At 41.0% G+C, this 18,597-nt stretch overlaps 1 protein-coding gene across 1 annotated transcript in view; it reads right to left on the bottom strand.

The window, feature by feature from the left end:
- Positions 1-5,474: 5,474 nt before the first annotated feature.
- Positions 5,475-18,597, bottom strand: part of LOC124798925 (allergen Tha p 1-like) — a 30,929-nt gene continuing 17,806 nt past the window's right edge. Inside the window, exons 2-3 of the mRNA XM_047262458.1 lie at positions 13,691-13,826; positions 5,475-5,671 (exon numbers count right to left, since the gene is read on the bottom strand). Coding sequence (XP_047118414.1) covers positions 5,475-5,671; positions 13,691-13,826 — 333 coding nt within the window. The remainder of the gene's footprint in view (positions 5,672-13,690; positions 13,827-18,597) is intronic.

Here is an 18,597-nt window from a genome sequence, read left to right as displayed (position 1 = left end):
TGTGCAAACCTTCACCTTAGCCCGCAGCAAAAGTTTCAGACGCCAATCTTCCGCAGGAGAGGCTGTCATAACAGTGCCTTCGGATATGGAAGGTCCAGTGCTGGTTCACTGCATTATGTGGTGTCGAACGGTGAACAGTGACAGCTACAGTGAGTTACTGCGAGGCGTAAAACCTGACTCAGACCGAAAAGGAAAGTGGAGCTTTCGAAGTTTCTTCAGGATGATACCCTCTTTTACGCATCTGGTGAAGTACTGCAGAGCATTAAAAATTTTACTTATGAGCTGACTTACACCCATCCTACAGTCGTGACGTCCTACACGTAAATTTCACTTTTTGGATCCGATGAAGGATCAACTCTTTCAGAAAGTTGTGAAGACGTTGAACGAGCAGATATGAAAGATGCTGCAGTGCTTCCTTGAGATTGGAACTACGTTGTCAAGAGATGATACAATTGCATAGGGATTGACAGCGACGATGTAGAGATGATGTTATTGCAGTGTTATTTTCCCGATTAAAAGTTTCTCTATAGACATAATCTTATTTTCTTGCTTTTCCCACTTAAGGTGCACAACAGTTTCGAGACATATACGTAGCGTATGTACCAAAGATTAAAATGAAATTACCTTATATCAAAATATATGTGGGCTGGAGTTTTTTTACAAATTCGACAGTTTAAGTACATAAGCCAGTCTATAAGACACGGCGGTCGGTGTGTTTACCCTGAAGTTGTTTTAATTGCAGTTTCCTGTTTGCTCCGGGAATTCGGAATTCATATTCATGATTTATTGTGTTGGAGTGGTGTAGAACAGTAATTCAAGTCACCGGGCCCAGCGTCAAAGTTGCTTCACTGACATTGTTACCTTGAAAATCAGTGATCAATGTGGGTGTTGTTATTTTACCCTCTCTCAGTACTGACATTTTCTCTGTGTACTGCCGATCTGGATACTGTCTTTGAACCAGATATATAATGCCTATATGGCAGATTTATAATTGGATACTTGGTGAACTAGTTTCATGGCATTTTTGATGTAGTTTTGACCTGAGCATTTCAATAATTAAATTTTTTGTTTAAATGATTTGTCTGTAGCCTCCTATCTGTTTCTAATTTATATTTTGAACACACAATGGAAATTGTGTCAGCGCATAGGGGTTCAATGGGACGTTGTGAGATTAGCCGTGTTAAATTGGTTTGGTGTGCGGGCAGCTGGGGTGTTCATAACTGAATATTTACTAGTAGATGGTTTGTACTGTAGGTATCTGCGCTAAACTTGGCTTCTTAAGGGCCTTGTAATGCTTGAGTTTTCGAGCCTGGTTGGGGCTTGTGATCCTTAATTCCCACCTCCGCAGTCTGTCAGTACACTTCTTGTCCGTACAGCGTCTGGCGAGCCGACGCGATAGCGAGGCTTTAGCTGTGGCTACTGTTGTGTGCGACGGTATCATCGGGATCCTCTCCATGAACGGAGCTTACACAAAAGATTAGTTGAATTCCTTCTGTACCACCTGGAAAAGTCTTTGACATAAGTTGAGAGTGTTTTCTTTAGTAGCTTGTACTCTCCAAGCAGACACCAAATTCTATTTTAGGGAAAAGAGTTCTAATTTTGTATATTAACATAACTTGAAATTCTCTAGTGAGATTGGCATGTTTCTTACTATTGTATTTTTATACGTCTAAAAAAAAATATTCCCATGTTAATGTGTTCCTAAAAATGTTAGTGGACATGAATTTCGCCCTCCAATGGCATTCATTAAGACTATGGGGGGGGGGTCTCTTGCCCCAGTGACAGCGATTAGTGGGTATTGTTCAAATTTACTTTAATGAGTGGGGTTGTAATCACCTCATATCCCTGTATCGAGCTCTTGGTGTTTATTACCATCATCTTGCTTTTTAGGGGCAAGGCATTATTAGCATGGTTGCCAGCCCTTTGGGTTCCTTATGTGTTGTAAATAAATTCTGGGATTTGACATTATTCATTTGGAACTTGGTTTTTAATTGGTTCATCTGAAATTAAGTATTACTTATTGACCTGTTGCTCAATATGAGTTTGTTATTGGAGTGATTCAAACAAATTTTGAAGTTCCTTTAAATTAAATTATTGTTTTTATATCTAAAAGCTTTATATTTCCGAATTGTTGCTTTAAAATTGTAAACTTTGTTTGAGTTTCGGGATCTTTGTATTTCCACGTAAAATACATTGTTTTAATTCTAAATCTTTTCATGAAGAAATTGTTTTGTATGCAATGAATGATGAATGACGAATCAGAGGTCTGTGGTCCAGTCCTTCCATTAACATTGACGTTGGCGATTGTAACCCCATTACACTGTAAGGAGAACACTAACACAGGCAAACAGGCAAAGTATGTGTACTAGCATAAACCGTAGGTCTTAAATTGAAGACGAAATTCCTGAGAAAGTACGTCTGGACCACAGCAGTGTATGAAATTATCGTATGGCATTTATTGGTCGAGATATTCCCTTCGGGGTTCGGCCGCCGTATTTCAAAATCTCTTTAGCTGACGCCGTTTCACCGACTTGCGTGTCGATGAATTCTGTCTCCATAAGCTATATCAAGCAGTAGTTACAACTAGCTAAGCTGTTTCTCTGCTGCTAATACCTTGGATATCTGGTTATCTATGTTAGCTGGATCTTCGTTGGACACTGGTGGTGCTAGGATGTTGGGTTTCAAAAAGAATACAATGAGCATAAGCACTTATATTTACTAGTGGAATATCACTTTAAAATAGGAGAAAACCGCAAAATGTTTACAAAACCAAAGTTTTTCGCTGTGTTATTATCACTGATCATGTAGATGACGTCTACAAAATTCTTCACTTACGCTAAGTAAGATTCCTTTGACGACAAAAGTCACTGCTCTTGTTGTTCTGCCGAAGAGCTATTTCATGTCACGAGAAGAAGTTGTAAGGAATCCTTTAGGTACACATGAACTATAGGATGGTATCATGTCTGGAAACATGGACATCAAGAACATGGAGCAGTGTGTCACTGAGGAATTGCCGCTAGTTGTTGCGCAAGTGAAGTGAGACTCCTTGTTGTTTGCATATGAAATCACTAGTGTCTTCTTGAATTTGTTGAAAAACCTACGGCTGTGGCACTCCATGACTATCTTTCCAGTTTCTGTGTATGTCCTCAAAAAGAATATATGGTACACCTTGTCATAAAAAATTAAACAAAACACTTTCACTTATGGCTAGTCTCTTTTATGCTGAACGATTGACTTCTGGTTCTTCTACATCTACATCTACATTTCTACTCCGCAAGCCACCCAACGGTGTGTGGCGGAGGACACTTTACGTGCCACTGTCATCACCTCCCTTTCCTGTTCCACTCGCGTATGGTTCGCGGGAAGAACGACTGCCGGAAAGCCTCCGTGCGCGCTCTTATCTCTCTAATTTTATATTCGTGATCTCCTCCGGAGGTATAAGTAGGGGGAAGCAACATATTCGATACCTCATCCTGAAACGCACCCTCTCTAAACCTGGACAGCAAGCTACACCGCGATGCAGAGCGCCTCTCTTGAAGAGTCTGCCACTTGAGTTTGCTAAACATTTCCGTAACGCTATCACGGTTACCAAATAACCCTGTGACGAAACGAGCCGATATTCTTTGGATCTTCTCGATCTCCTCTGTCAACCCAACCTGGTACGGATCCCACACTTATGAGCAATACTCAAGTATAGGTCGAACGAGTGTTTAGTAAGCCACCTCCTTTGTTGATGGACTACATTTTGTAAGGACCCTCCCAATGAATCTCAACCTGGTACCCGCCTTTTCAACAATTAATTTTTTATGATCATTCCACTTCAAATCGTTCCGCACGCATACTCCCAGATATTTTACAGAAGTAACTGCTACCAGTGTTTGTTCCGCTATCATATTATCATAGAATAAAGGATCCTTCTTTCTATGTATTCGCAGTACATTACGTTTGTCTATGTTAAGGGTCAGTTGCCACGCCCTGCACCAAGTTCCTATCCGCTGCAGATCTTCCTGCATTTCGCTGCAATTTTCTAATGCTGCAACTTCTCTGTATACTATAGAATCATTGGCGAAAAGCCGCACGGAACTTCCGACACTATCTAGTAGGTCATTTATATATATTGTGAAAAGCAATGGTCCCATAACACACCCCTGTGGTCCGCCAGAAGTTACTTTAATGTCTGTAGACGTCTCTCCATTGAGAACAACATGCTGTGTTCTGTTTGCTAAAAACTCTTCAATCCAACCACACAGCTGGTCTCATATTCCGTAGGTTCTTACTTTGTTTGTCAGGCGACAGTGTGAAACTGTATCGAACGCCTTCAGGAAGTCAAGGAAAGTGGCATTTATCTGGGAGTCTGTATCTAATATTTTCTGTGTCTCATGAACAAATAAAGCGAGTTGGGTCTCACACGATCGTTTTCTCGGAATCCATGTCGATTCCTACAGAGTAGATTCTGGGTTTCCGGAAATGACATGATACGCGAGCAAAACACATGTTCTAAAATTCTACAACATATCGATGTCAGAGATATGGGCCTATAGTTTTGCGCATCTGCTCGGCGACCCTTCTTGAAAACTGGGACTTCCTGTGCTCTTTTCCAATCATTTGGAACCTTCCGTTCCTCTAGAGACTTGCGGTACACGCCTGTTAGAATGGGGGCAAGTTCTTTCCGTACTCTGTGTAGATTCGAATTGATATCCAGTCAGGTTCAGTGGATGTTCCTCTGTTGAGTGATTTCAGTAGCTTTTCTATTCCTTGGACACTTATTTCGATGTCAGCCATTTTTTCGTTCGTGCGAGCATTTAGAGAAGGAACTGCAGTGCGGTCTTCCACTGTGTAACAGCTTTGGGAAAAGGTGTTTAGTATTTCAGCTTTACGCGTGTCATCGTCTGTTTCAATGCCATCATCATCCCAGAGTGTCTCGATATACTGTTTCGATCCACTTATTTAACGTAATACCAGAATTTCCTAGGAGTTTCTGTCAAGTCGGTACATAGAATTTTACTTTTGAATTCACTGACCGCTTCACGCATAGCCCTCCTTACGCTAACTTTGACATCGTTTATCTTCTGTTTGTCTGAGAGGTTTTGGCTGCGTTTAAACTTGCAGTGAAGCTCTCTTTGCTTTCGCAGTAGTGTCCTAACTTTGTTGTTGAACCACGGTGGATTTCTCCCGTGCCTCACAGTTGTACTCGGTACGTACCTGTCTAAAACGTATTTTACGATTGGCTTGAACTTTTTCCATAGACATTCAACATTGTCAGTTTTGATTCTTGAGACCCATAAGTGCAAATGACGCTGATCAAATGTTGCTTCATCACTGATGTGAAAGCAGATCGTTCCTGTGTTCACAGAACAAACGAGTTTAGCAGCTGCATGTATTTCCGTGTTTGTGGGTAGATCGAAATGATTTTTTTACATTATAGGGTAAATCATAGATTTATTGAATATAAGAGTTACAAGGGATGATGGTGATTAGAGGCGGATGCCGTGCTCGGCCCAGGACTTGGCGTACTTCTTCCTGTATTCTCCTGATGGGTCGTACTTTTCCAGCAGCTTCTTCATGAGGTCTGGGTGGCGGCGCGAAATCTCTCCGAAGAAACCTCCGATCTTCTTGTGCTGTGTCTCAGTGCACTTGGCGCAGTCAGTACGCACTATTTCGGGCAGCACCTCTGCAAAAGAAAATACTGTTAAAATCATTGAATTTTGTTGTGCTTCGGGATGGAGGCCGGTTTTGAATGTGTAGATTGGTGTGAGCAGTGCGTAAATTGTTGACATAGTCGCTAGGGTCCTCAGGCGTCAAACACAGCTACTCCTTAATTTTTCTGGAAATACTACTACGTCATCTCAACAGTTCTGCCACATCATCACATTCCCAGATTCAAAACTTGGCGTTTGACATCAGGTCTGAAGTATCAAAGCTGTAGCCAACGACAAAAGATGAATGACAAATCCCAGGCGTTTTAAAAAATAGCCATTTGGCTAATTGAGTATACTGCAGAAGAAACTACGCCATTAAACAAAAACTTAGGTACCAATCAAGCTGCTACGTCTTCTTATGGGAAAACATCAAGTCAAGAACTTAATGGAACATTGGTGAAGTAAATAGTGGGCCATGTTTTACACGTTAACTTTGTTACGGGGACGTTTAAATGTCTGACAAAAACAGAATTACGGAGAGAATTATAAGATGTACTACATTAACAATTAAGTGAAGAATTTAGGTTGTTTTAATTACACATATATTTAGTAGTACCGTATGTACTAGGAGAATTAAAAGTTTTAATTTCTATCTTTTATTTCCTTTCAAAACGAGTAAAGTACGTATCGCACATACACGATCTTAGGCCTAATTTTTCGGGTATACAAGTTTTGATTTTTAACGTTAGTTTAACTGTATTACTTTACTATATTAATATTATACATGTATATTAGTGTTCCACATAACTTTAGTGGCTTTTGTGATCTGTAGTTAATAGAATATTATTGTTATTGCCTAAATAAATTGTGTTAAAAATATTTAAACAACCATGAGCAAGAAGTGTTTGAGCTGCCGTACGAAAGTCAGTTCTGGGGTTCTGTGCAGCTGTTGTGGCAGATGTTTACATTGGGGTGACGATAGTGCCATTGGAATCGGAGAAGCGAATGGGTTTCTTTCATGGTATTGAAGATTATTTTCAAGGCATAGGAAAATAGCGGAACGGGAAGGGAACATAAGAGCCCATCAGGCTGAACTGGATAGTGCTAGGGAGGAACTGATGAGGTTAAGGGCGGAGGAGGGTGAAGACAGGTGGGAAGTGGTAGCAAGGAACAGGGGCCACTGAAAGAGAACAGTATCAGACAGTTTCATCATTGGCACAAACAACAGATTTGCCTTGTTACCTCAGTCAGCTAAGGAAGAGTCTGAACTAGGTGAAAGTGTATTCAGCACTCAACAGACTTTCACTAGGAAACCAACTGTGGCAAAAAACCTAGAAAGTAGGTGGAAAGTTCTGTTGTCAGGTAGTAGCCATGAAAGAGGTGTAGGCCAGAATTTGCAGAAAAAATTGGGTGACAGGTACAAAGTCACAAGTATTTTCAAGCCCAGTGCATGTCTTAGCCAAGTGATAGAGGATGTAGGATGATTGTGCAAAGGTTTTACAAAGCAGGATCATGTTGTGGTAGTGGGTGGAGCGGGAAACAGTATTGATGGGGACCAGGGCTACAATATTAAGTGTGACCTAGTGAAAATAGCATCTGCAACGAACCATACAAATGTTGGCTTGGTTCCTGCTCTCATGCGGTATGACTGGCCCCAATGGATCAGCTCTGTCAGGAAGGTCAATATGAAGCTAGATCAGCTGCTTTGGTCTGCTACTTTTTCAAGCATAGGTTTGGTTCCTACTGATGGTATTGGTAGGTGGGACTGGAACTCATGGGATTACTTTTTTAGGCTAAGATCAGTATCCAATCATCTTACATTGGTTGGAATCAAACTTCATGAAAAGTTCAGACAGGCAGGTACTAGGGATGTGAAAATATCACAAGATTCTCATGACGGTGCAGTGAAAATAATGTTAGTATGTCAGAAGATTCACATAAAAGTACAGTAAAAATAATGTTAATATATTGCATCAGAATATCAGGGGATTAAAAAACAAAGTAGATAAGCTTCTTGTTTGTACAGAAGATTTAGAAACTGAGGATGGAATAGATTTACTATGCCCGTCTGAACATCATGTAGTCACAGGTATGGAAATGGTAAATAAAGGTGGATATAAGCTTTCAGCACATGTAAGTAGAGTCACTATGGAAAGAGGATGTATGTTAAAGTCAGTCATAGTGTGAAAAATTTGGAAACTAAAATATTTTGCGCAGACCAACGCATAGAATCATGTGCATATGAGCTGAAACTAAATAAAGGCACTTTTATAATTGTAGCTGTTTCGCCATTGGGAAATTTTCAACTATTGTAGAAAAACGTGGATTATTTGTTGTGAATCCTGTCAGAAAAAGGAAACAAATTATTGTTTGTGGGGATTTCAACGTAGATTTTCTGAAAGAGTCCGATAGAAAGCTTGACCTAGAAGTATTACTTGGTTCTTTCAATTTGACATCAGTTATTGATTTTCCTACTCGGGTGGTACAGGATATCAGCACACTGATAGATAACGTTTTCATAGACGAAACTAAGTTTAATTATATAAAAAAATTTCCAGTTAAGCGTGGTCTGTCTGATCATGATGCAAAGCTAGTTACAGTATATGATATAGCTCTGTACAGGAATGCAAATCAGCCCTCCAAAATAGTGTGTCCCATTAACGATTTAACACTTCAAAATTTTAGGGGAACCTTGCAACAGACTGGGATGAGGTGTACAGGGAACATGATGCTAATTTAAAAGCTGACTTATTTCATTATACCTTTGAGAGTATATTTGAAAACAGTTTCCTAAGAAAACAGTGAAATATAATTGTAAAAGCCATGGCATACTAAAGGGATAAAAATATCTTACAAACAGAAAAGGGAAATGTATCTTATAGCTAGGAGGAGTCATGACCTCAAAACAATGAAACATTATAAAAACTACTGCACTGTATTAAGAAAAGTTTTTAAAAAGTTCAGAAGTATGTCCTTATGTCTGAGATTAGCACATTTGATAATAAAATTAAAACAACTTGGAATACTGTGTAAAGGGAAACAGGGCAACTGAGAGCACAGGAAGACACGTTCCACATCATTACGAAATGTCGTATTCATGATCTATGAAAAAAGGATTAATTTATGTATGTACAGAAAATTTATCATAAGCTATATCACGACAAATATGCGCACTTCCGCAGCATATGTAACTCCTAAAAAGGCTGTACGCAGGGATGTCTAAATATATAGCAATTGCTTTTCCAGTTTAGGCCTCACCATCGTACAGCTTGTGGATAAAGTTACAGGTAAAAGAACACTTGTTGGAAAGACAGGCAGAGAAGACGATTTTTCGCCAAAACCCATCCTCGTTCCAAAAAAGTTAACATTTCGAAGCTGTTTACATTTTTTGGTATATACAGACGTTTAAGAATAGACTCGAAGAAAGGAATCTTATAATTATTGACCAAATAAGACACTCTGCAGTGAAAACAGTCACTAAAACATAGGGTCGAGATTTAGCTTGTTTTCATACGAGTTGAAATTTTCATAACGTTGTCCCACTCCCTTAGTTCTCAATGTCATCAGAAAAGAAATGGGGTCAACTGTTTACGCACGCATCTACCAGCAACCTTTAGTAGATACGGTTAGGACATGACACTGACACTTCAGGACGGAATGATAGTTACGAAAACTTTTCCAAACAGGTGGCTCAATAACCTTATACCTTAGTGGCAAAAGGAGCGGGCGGTCTTCCACTCGACAATTCTCAACTTCCTGGGAGAATAAAAGTATGTGTAGGGCCGGGAGAAGAATTTCTCGCGAAACTAAAGCTGTGAGATCGAGTCGTGGGTCACTCTTCGATAGCTTGGTCGGTGTAACACTTTAGACGTTCTTGGATATTTCAGTCGGTAGATCACTTGCCCGCGAAAGGCAAAAGTTGGAGTCTGGAGTTCCGGTATCGCAGTTTCATCCTGCCAAGGAGTTTCAGTATCAAAACTGTTCGGGAAGCACATAGAATTCAGAGGCAGTGGGATTTGGTACTAATATTTTCGTTCGTGTACTGCTCAGGTTTTAATGAAATACGGGAAGACATTACATCTGTCTCATCCTGAAACTTTCGCTCCATAAAAATATAAACACCAAGAGTAATAAGCCACCGCTTACGAACGCCAAATTCTATGGGGAGTATGCCAGTAGATTATTAGATATAGAGGCCTACTGGGTGGAAACTAGTGCATTAATTTTATGTTGAAAGGTAATAACAAGATTTCCAATAAAATCATTTAAGTAAAATAATTCCAAACATTGAATACATGAGTAAAATTGGATAAATCACGCTCGTAGACAATGTAATTCAATACGAAACAAGCTATTGCGCTAATAGAATTGAAGAAATATTAGGGTTCAAGTGCCTTTAGAATAAGTTAACTAACGTCAAAACACAAGCATCGACTGGCTGAAGAAGGGCCAGGAAGTGTGGTTCTGACATTAACTAGGGAGTCATCCCGCCCTCGTACATATGTCCGTAGCGAACTGTCATAAGGTGAGTCGAATAGCGTAGACAGAATGCCATCTTCCACTGTACAAGACTTGAGGCTAGGAAAGGAACAGATCAATTAGCGGAGCATGATAGTGGTAATTAGGCATTTACTTGTGATTAACTGAGTACGAGGAGTTAGAGCGACGTAATGTCTCCTGCTGGAAGCATTGCGAAAGTAAGTTCGCGGCGTATCCTACGACATGGAGAAGTCCAATTATATAAGCCACTCTGTCGAAGGCAGATTGTTATGGTTCGACGCCGCGGAAAGAGCATCTATGAAACGGTGAATATGGTCCGCTTTTCACGTGATTAGGTCGTGAACCGGTACGGGAACTGTTTCAAGGTTGCGAAAAAAAATAGTTCAAATGGCTCTTAGAATTATGCGACTTAACTTCTGAGATCATCAGTCGCCTAGAACTTAGAACTAATTAAACCTAACTAATCTAAGGACAGCACACGCATCCATGCCCGAGGCAGGATTCCAACCTGCGACCGTAGCGGTCGCCCGGTTCCAGACTGTAGCGCCTAGAGCCGCACGGCCACTCCGGCTGGCGAAGGTTGTGAAACTACGGGTACACCACAAGCTGATGGACGTCCACGTTCCACCACATAACATGGAGCTCGGAGATATCTCGCTCTCCGGGTAAGAGTGTTTCGGAGCACGGACACGCCGTTACCGGTATTGGACCGTGGATCAAGTGGAAGCTTGTCGCCTGGTCTGCTGAATCACATTTCTTGTTACTCCAGGTCGATGGTCATTTCTGGATATACCGTCATCAATCCGAAGGTTCATCGCACCAAGATTACCGCTTAGCGCGCTATGGAGGACTTTCACTTGGATTTCCATAGGATCTGTGGTAACAATTGACGGCACCATCACAGCTGTGGACCACAGTAACATTATTGCGGACCGCCTGTATACCTTTACGTTTGATATCTTTCCCGATAGTAAAGGCATCTTTTAGCAGTATAACTGCCCGCATCACAAGACCAAAATCATGCTACATCAGTTTTAGCAGCAAGACAGTGAACTCAAATTGGTATTTTGGTCACCAAATACGTATGAAAAGACACCAAATAAACGCATCTGTGACTCTTCAGGGTGCCAGCTCCGCCACTACATATCTGCAGCCCGTGATTTACAGAAAACTCGCGGACAGTGCGTAGAGATTTGGTGTCATAAACCTTCACAGACACAACTAGGACTTTGAAAAATCTTTTCAAGCACACTTCCTTATTACGTACCAACAGTGTACGAAAAGAATACTAATCAGCTGGTGACAAAATTTTGGCTCGTTAGGGTGTCTACTTGTGAGATTTGCAATTTTTAACGGTAATAACAATGAATAACTGGACGATAGAGTAGGTCTCTGACTAGCTGAATGGACTGTTATACCGCCATCACTACAGTCATTAGGCGAGCTTGAAGATGTAATAGAATTGAAGCTGAGTTACCACCATGAGTAGTGTTTTAGTGTCATGTGTTATGCTTTGGTCAAGCAATTAATATTCCTTCTTTCATTTAGAGACAGTGTGTGTAGTATTTTAAGCCGATTTTTGTTCCCAGACAGCTTTGTTGATGGTACACAGGGTGGTGAGGAATAAACTGAAAAGCTTGCAAGGGAGTTGCAGATTAGGTTACGCTAATAAATAATTGTTCAGCTGATAACTCGATAAGTTGCGCTGTTCCGGAGTTAATCAACATTTTAGTTAGCTAATCAGGTGCAGATTATAGCGCAGGCTTATCCTCGAGTTCGATACTTACTACCGTCCCATGTTCAACTTTTGTATCGCTCTCTTCCCCGATTTTAGGAAATCAAACTATGAACACGTTTGGCGACACCTTCTCTGGCTCGCGCAACGCCCTGATTGACTAATTTAAATGCTAACTAAGTCAGGAACGGCGCAACGTTTGGAATTTCATTCTTAAAAGTTGTTTCTCAGCACAAGCTACCCTGGAACACTTTTACTAGCTTGTCAGACTGTTTCTGACCGCCCTCTTTAATTGAGAACTACAGAGCAATTCATGAAATGCCTTAAGGAAGAATTAATGCTTGTGATCGGTAAACAATGTTCCATTTTAATCGATCTAATTGTTCTGTTTTTACTGGTCCACTGATGATAAAAGTGTATAGTGTGACAACGGTGGTTTCTTCAGTGAGTATATATGTGTGCATCCTGTGGAGTGTAATAGAACAGGCCGGCCGAAGTGGCCGTGCGGTTAAAGGCGCTGCAGTCTGGAACCGCAAGACCGCTCCGGTCGCAGGTTCGAATCCTGCCTCGGGCATGGATGTTTGTGATGTCCTTAGGTTAGTTAGGTTTAACTAGTTCTAAGTTCTAGGGGACTAATGACCTCAGCAGTTGAGTCCCATAGTGCTCAGAGCCATTTGAACCATTTTTTTGTAATAGAACATTATTATATGAAAGAGAATCCACAGCCTCCCAAGATATGAGGTGATGTATAAAATCGTAACCCCTATGTCAACTTTTCGTTGTGCTTTTGCTATAAAGCATTTGCTGCAATTAGTTCAGTTTCTTGTACAACTTATTTCTTGGCCTCTCTACTGTCAATACAGAAAGCAGAAGGTCATATTTATAATCCTCCTAAATCTTAGGTTAATATGCTCCAAAGCTGTACTACTTTTGTTCGGTATTACTAATATTCTCTGTTTTAAATGGTCTTCCTGGAATTTAACGAGTAACTCCAAATGGTTTTGGGTGTTGCTAATAAGGCGTAGCTATCGATCGGCATGCATATGCTGCAGCCTTAAATAGATGATGCATGATCTATAATGGAATCGGTGTCTACTGAACATTCGTTTTAAGGAGTTCGATCTTTTTGAAAGAAGTATTTCTTACCAACGCAAATACTGGTGTTGATACGCGTTTATTTCTTTCCATGGCCACACATCACTTTGTTAGTGACGGAAAAACAGTCATCGACTGTGTCGGTTTTTATCGCCACTCCCGCTATCAAGATAATTCCGTTTTCTCTTCTTGCTAACCACGTAAAACAAATAATATTAGATTATTCACAAAGGAAGAACATATATAGGTGGCCTGGCGTTGCGTTACAGGGTAAGGAGATAAGCTGCACAGCTAATCAAATGTGCGTGCCTTGGAAAAGTTGACTGGTACCGCAGTAAACCAGGATTTCTCTAATTTTACCCTGGGGACCAATAAGTACTATGTATTCTGGGAGAAGAATTAATTTCCCGTGTGGAACTAGAGTATGGTCTCGGAGGCTGTTCACTGCGGACAACACAGTAGAAAGAAATTTCAGACTGACTTATACCTTTATCCCAACCCACATTTTTATTTGTAATCAAACTTATTTAAATTTGGGGAACACTCATATTCTAATCACCATTACTCCAGTGGGGTTCCGTTACTGCAATCTGCAGCTACGTGGTTAATGGATAAAGACTCACTGCATCCACGGCACGGGCCTCATTTTAAGTGTGTGAGCTTGTGGTGTGGGCTATACCATCCTACTGGGTAGCGGAGTGTAGACTACGATGGGGCTCACCCTTGAGCGCCTTCCCGGCGGGTCTGCACGCTGAGTCTCCTTCTTCCAGCAGGCAGCGCATCGCATCCTGGACTCGAGTTTCATCCGACAGCAGCTCCTTCAGGTCCAGGCTGTCGAACGTGGCCGCGTACTTCTCCTGCAACACAGCACACCACTCGCTGTAACCAGAGGACTCATTGCATGCACACTAATTCGTTGAAGGAATATATACTAAAAGTAGCATTGGTATGTGTGTATGCAATAAATGTTTTCTAAGTGTGTACATAAATTACACGATTAATTTTATATGTACAAAGGTGAAATTGTCGTTAACAACCACATCCCAAAACCTTGTCACCTAACTCGGGTACAGCACCAGAAGATGAAGAAGAAGAAGTAGAGGAAATTTAAAAAACGACAGCGGAAATTGATCGTTGATTCACTTATATTTCGAACTAGAACTCTGCTGCCTTACATATACACATGCCGTGCAGGCACTTACTGTGACTCTGTTTCAAATATAAATATAGACCCATCGTAAACAGTAACTAAATTTTAAGTTCCTCTACTTTTTTTTATTATTGACTACACATTTTTGAGGCTTTGCTCCTTCATCACCTGCTGGTTCCCAGGTTTAGGTCTAGTTGCATTTTACTTGGAAAAACATCGATGTATAAATACGTAGGTTTTAAATTTATCGTTTTTTGTTCAGATTTCTTTTTGTGGATTCCAGAGACGAAATATTCGCTGAATATTAGTTGCCTACCTTTCTGGAGGGCCATGCATTTGGACGTAACACTTCAGTCTTTACAGACATCACTAGAGATGTTACACGCACCTAGCGTTTCCTCCTTAAGAGAGGTATTACATAGTTTATCTATTTATGAAGATGTTAATTTTTTACGGTTTCTTACGTTAAAAAGTAATGTGTTTAGTCTGTCTTTCAAATATGCCATCCATTTAATTAAAAACACTAAAGCGTATGACAGAATTTGAATTCCGAATGCTACTGGATAAACTTACTCTGTTTGTAATTTGATATGTTTGCAAAAATAACATTTCCTACAAAAAGAGGATCTATAATAAATAAAACTAAGTGCAATCTGTTGCATATCATGGGGTTTGAGAGAAAGAGTATGTTTCGCTTAGGTCCTTATTACTTTTGTGTGTTCGTTGTCAATCGTTTCGTTCAGAATGACAGCGCACTGTCGTTTTTCGTTTCTGTGTACTGCTGAGCTTTCCACACTCTTTTACTTTATGCCTTTTGATTGTGCATTCGAAATGGTCAGTCAGGTATTGACGTCTGTCGTTTTGTGTCCAGCCTGGTGCAGAAGGATTCCAACAGTTCACTTACTGTAATTATTTCGTGGAAGGCCTCCATACGTTCTAATACGCTTCCCTGTGTCTAATATGCAAGTTGTGACAACTATGCTGAAATTTATACACTGAAGCCTTAATTGGGTTTACGTTATTTGCTAATTGGGTATGATGGATTAATGAGTTACTTTTGAACGACACACTGATGTTGACCTCACATTTGTTCAGGATCCTAGGTATCCGGTAGCAGATGAGACCAATAAATGTAATACTATCTCGTGGTATGGGACTAATAAATGGAATACTATTGCGTGGTATGCTGCTATTAACGTTTTACTCTGTCGTCAGTTGCAGATGCAGCTATTACGGCGTGACGCCTGTGTTCCAGTCGGCGAAACCGCGACCTGCGCCACTGGTGGCGCAACAGCCGACTGGACCGCTCTCCCTCCCAACCCACAACACGCGTACGTCTGTGTGTGTGTATATGTATGGGTACCTGGCGCCTCGCCGCTGACCCACACTGACTTGCTGTTTTCCAAAGCCAAGTACGGCTATCTGGTTTGCATACAGCGTATCTTTGCAGCCAGTGTACTTCTGCTAGCCGGTAATCACTACTTCGCATGGAGATATAACAAGTGCTTTTTTTTTCTAAAAAAACGTTTGAGGGTACTCCGACATTGGATATAATCCAGCGAAAATTACTTATAACTGAAGCATGGTATACCACCAGTCTGCTTTCAGCCTAGACGTCATCAACATGTAGAACTAAAAAAAAAAAAGAAAAAAAATGGTTTCGGACTTTTCAGTTGACTTTACAGCTCAAATGAAGCAGGCGATACCGACGAACACCCAAACATGCAAGAGAATGGGCTATCGAACACATCAGTTTACATCGCCTCAAAGGAAGTAAGCGATTCCCATCAACACCTGAACAATAAAAGAAAATGGTATCGTACCCTTCAATTGACCTATAATACACCTCAAATGAAACAGAAAACGGAACGGCAAACGCAAACGCATAAAGAATAACAAAACAAAGATGGCAATGAATCACGAAGGATCACGGTAGCGGTACTGTAGACATCTATCAGTAGCTCGTCTTTGAGCGTATGCATATCAGTTTAGCACTACCATCGCTCACTATTAGCGGGAGAGGGCACTACATGCTTGTCGACCTGGCTGCCAGCGATTAATTTGTCGAGAACGGTTGCCGCAGCTTCGAAATACTGGAAACAGTCAATAACATAGCTTTCCCCACCAAAAACTGTACTGGTGTCGTTCGTACTGCAATTACCAACCAGAAAAAATGAAATAAAAAATTTACGTCCGTGAAATAAATCTTTGGCACTCTTCCAAGTTCTCAACATCGTAAAAAAAATACTTTGCCGATCAAAAAGTTTAGGGATACGCATCCGCCAGCGTTCCCCCAGAAAAATAGAACTGGATATAACTAATCTTCACTATAACGATATTTGATTCTCCCATTTCTCTCCCAAGCAACTATATTTTACTTTTTTTGTGGTCATATATATTATTTTTTAAGTTAACATCCCTTTTTCTCAACACACTCTGATCGTACAGAAACGAATGCGATGTGGTCAGAAAGGTTTTTTAACCTGTTTCTGACATTGTCCAAAAATTGTGTGCTAAAGTTCACTATTTGTGGAAAGTTTTAACATAAAAGAGTTTTTTATCTACACTACTGGCCATTAAAATTGCTACACCAAGAAGAAATGCAGGTGTTAAACGGGTGTTCATTGGACAAATACATTACACTAGAACTGACATGTGATTACATTTTCACCCAATTTGGGTGCATAGATCCTGAGAAATCAGTACCCAGAACAACCACCTCTGGTCGTAATAACGGCCTTGATACGCCTGGGCATTGAGTCAAACAGAGCGTGGATGGCGTGTACAGGTACAGCTGCCCATGCAGCTTCAACACGATACCACAGTTCATAAAGAGTAGTGATTGGCGTATTGTGACGAACCAGTTGCTCTGCCACCATTGGCCAGTCGTTTTCAATTGGTGAGAGATCTGGAGAACGTGCTGGCTAGGGCAGCAGTCGAACAATTTCTGTACCCAGAAAGGCCAGTACAGGATCTGCAACATGCGGTCGTGCATTACCCTGGTGAAATGTAGGGTTTCACCGGGATCGAATGAAGGATAGAGCCACGGGTTGTAACACATCTGAAATGTAACGTCCACTGTTCAAAGTGCCGTCAACACGAACAAGAGGTGACCGAGACGTGTAACCAATGGCACCCCATACCATCTCGCCGGGTGATACGCCAGTATGGCGATGACGAATATATGCTTCAAATGTGCGTTCACCGCGATGTCGCCAAACACGGATGCGACCATCATGATGCTGTAAACAGAACCTGGATTCATCCGAAAAAATGACGTTTTGCCATTCGTGCACCCAGGTTCGCGTCAAGGGTAACCGCAGCCATGGTCGCCGAGCTCAGAGTCCATGCTGCTGCAAACGTTGTCGAACTGTTAGTGCAGATGGTTGTTGTCTTGCAAACGTCCCCATCTGTTAACTCATGGATCGAGACGTCGCTGCACGATCCGTTACAGCCATGCGGATAAGATGCCTGACATCTCGACTGCTAGTGATACGAGGCCGTTGGGATCCAGCACGGCGTTCCGTATTACCATACTGAACCCACCGATTTCATATTCTGCTAACACTCATTGGATCTCGATAAACGCGAGCTGCAATGTAGCGATACGATAAACCGGAATAGCAACAGGTTAGAATCCGACCTTTATCAAAGCCGGAAACGTGATGGTACGCATTTCTCCTCCTTGCACGAGCCATCACAACATTTCACCAGGCAACGCCGATCAACTGCTGTTTGTGTATGAGAAATCGGTAGGAAACGTTCCTCATGTCAGCACGTTGTAGGTGTCGCCACCGGCGCCAGCCTTGTGTGAATGCTCTGAAAAGATAATCATTTGCATATCACAGTATCTTGTTCCTGTCGGTTAAATTTCACGTCTGTAGCACGTCATCATCGTGATGTAGCAATTTTAATGCCCAGTAGTGAATCATAGGCAAAAAGGCATCATCGATGCCCAGCTGCAGACCTATATTTTACGAATGTAACTTATTAATTGCGAATTAGAGACTCCCTTCTCGTATTGTCTTATTACAAATACATTTCCTTTGTTTGAAAGTGTTTATTAACTGCATAATATGTATAAAGGATTGCCATAGGTAATGACTGTGGCCATTGTCGTACAAGTTGATTTTTCTAAATGAATATACTTTCCTAGACGATAAACATATTTGTCATTGTCGCCTTGAGTTGTGATTTATCCATCGCTACTACGACCTAACGTGCTTGCTGTAGTTGAAAATGTTAGTCGACCTGCAATTATAGGTTGCGTGGCCCTGCTGACACTCCCTGATCTCTGAGGTTGTACAACCCGGACAAAATTTCTGAATGCAAAACATAGTTTTAGACACATGGTGCTGTGTATACAAGGACGTATCATAAATTCATGATTATTATTTCACATCGTTCGATACATTTTTAAAGATTTTTCTCTTCATTGCCAGAACTACCCTCATCCCAACGAGTACATTCATTTCAAA

The sequence above is a fragment of the Schistocerca piceifrons genome, chromosome 5, assembly GCF_021461385.2.
Source record: "Schistocerca piceifrons isolate TAMUIC-IGC-003096 chromosome 5, iqSchPice1.1, whole genome shotgun sequence".
Lineage (NCBI taxonomy): Eukaryota > Metazoa > Arthropoda > Insecta > Orthoptera > Acrididae > Schistocerca > Schistocerca piceifrons.
This window is presented reverse-complemented; position numbering and strand designations above follow the sequence as displayed.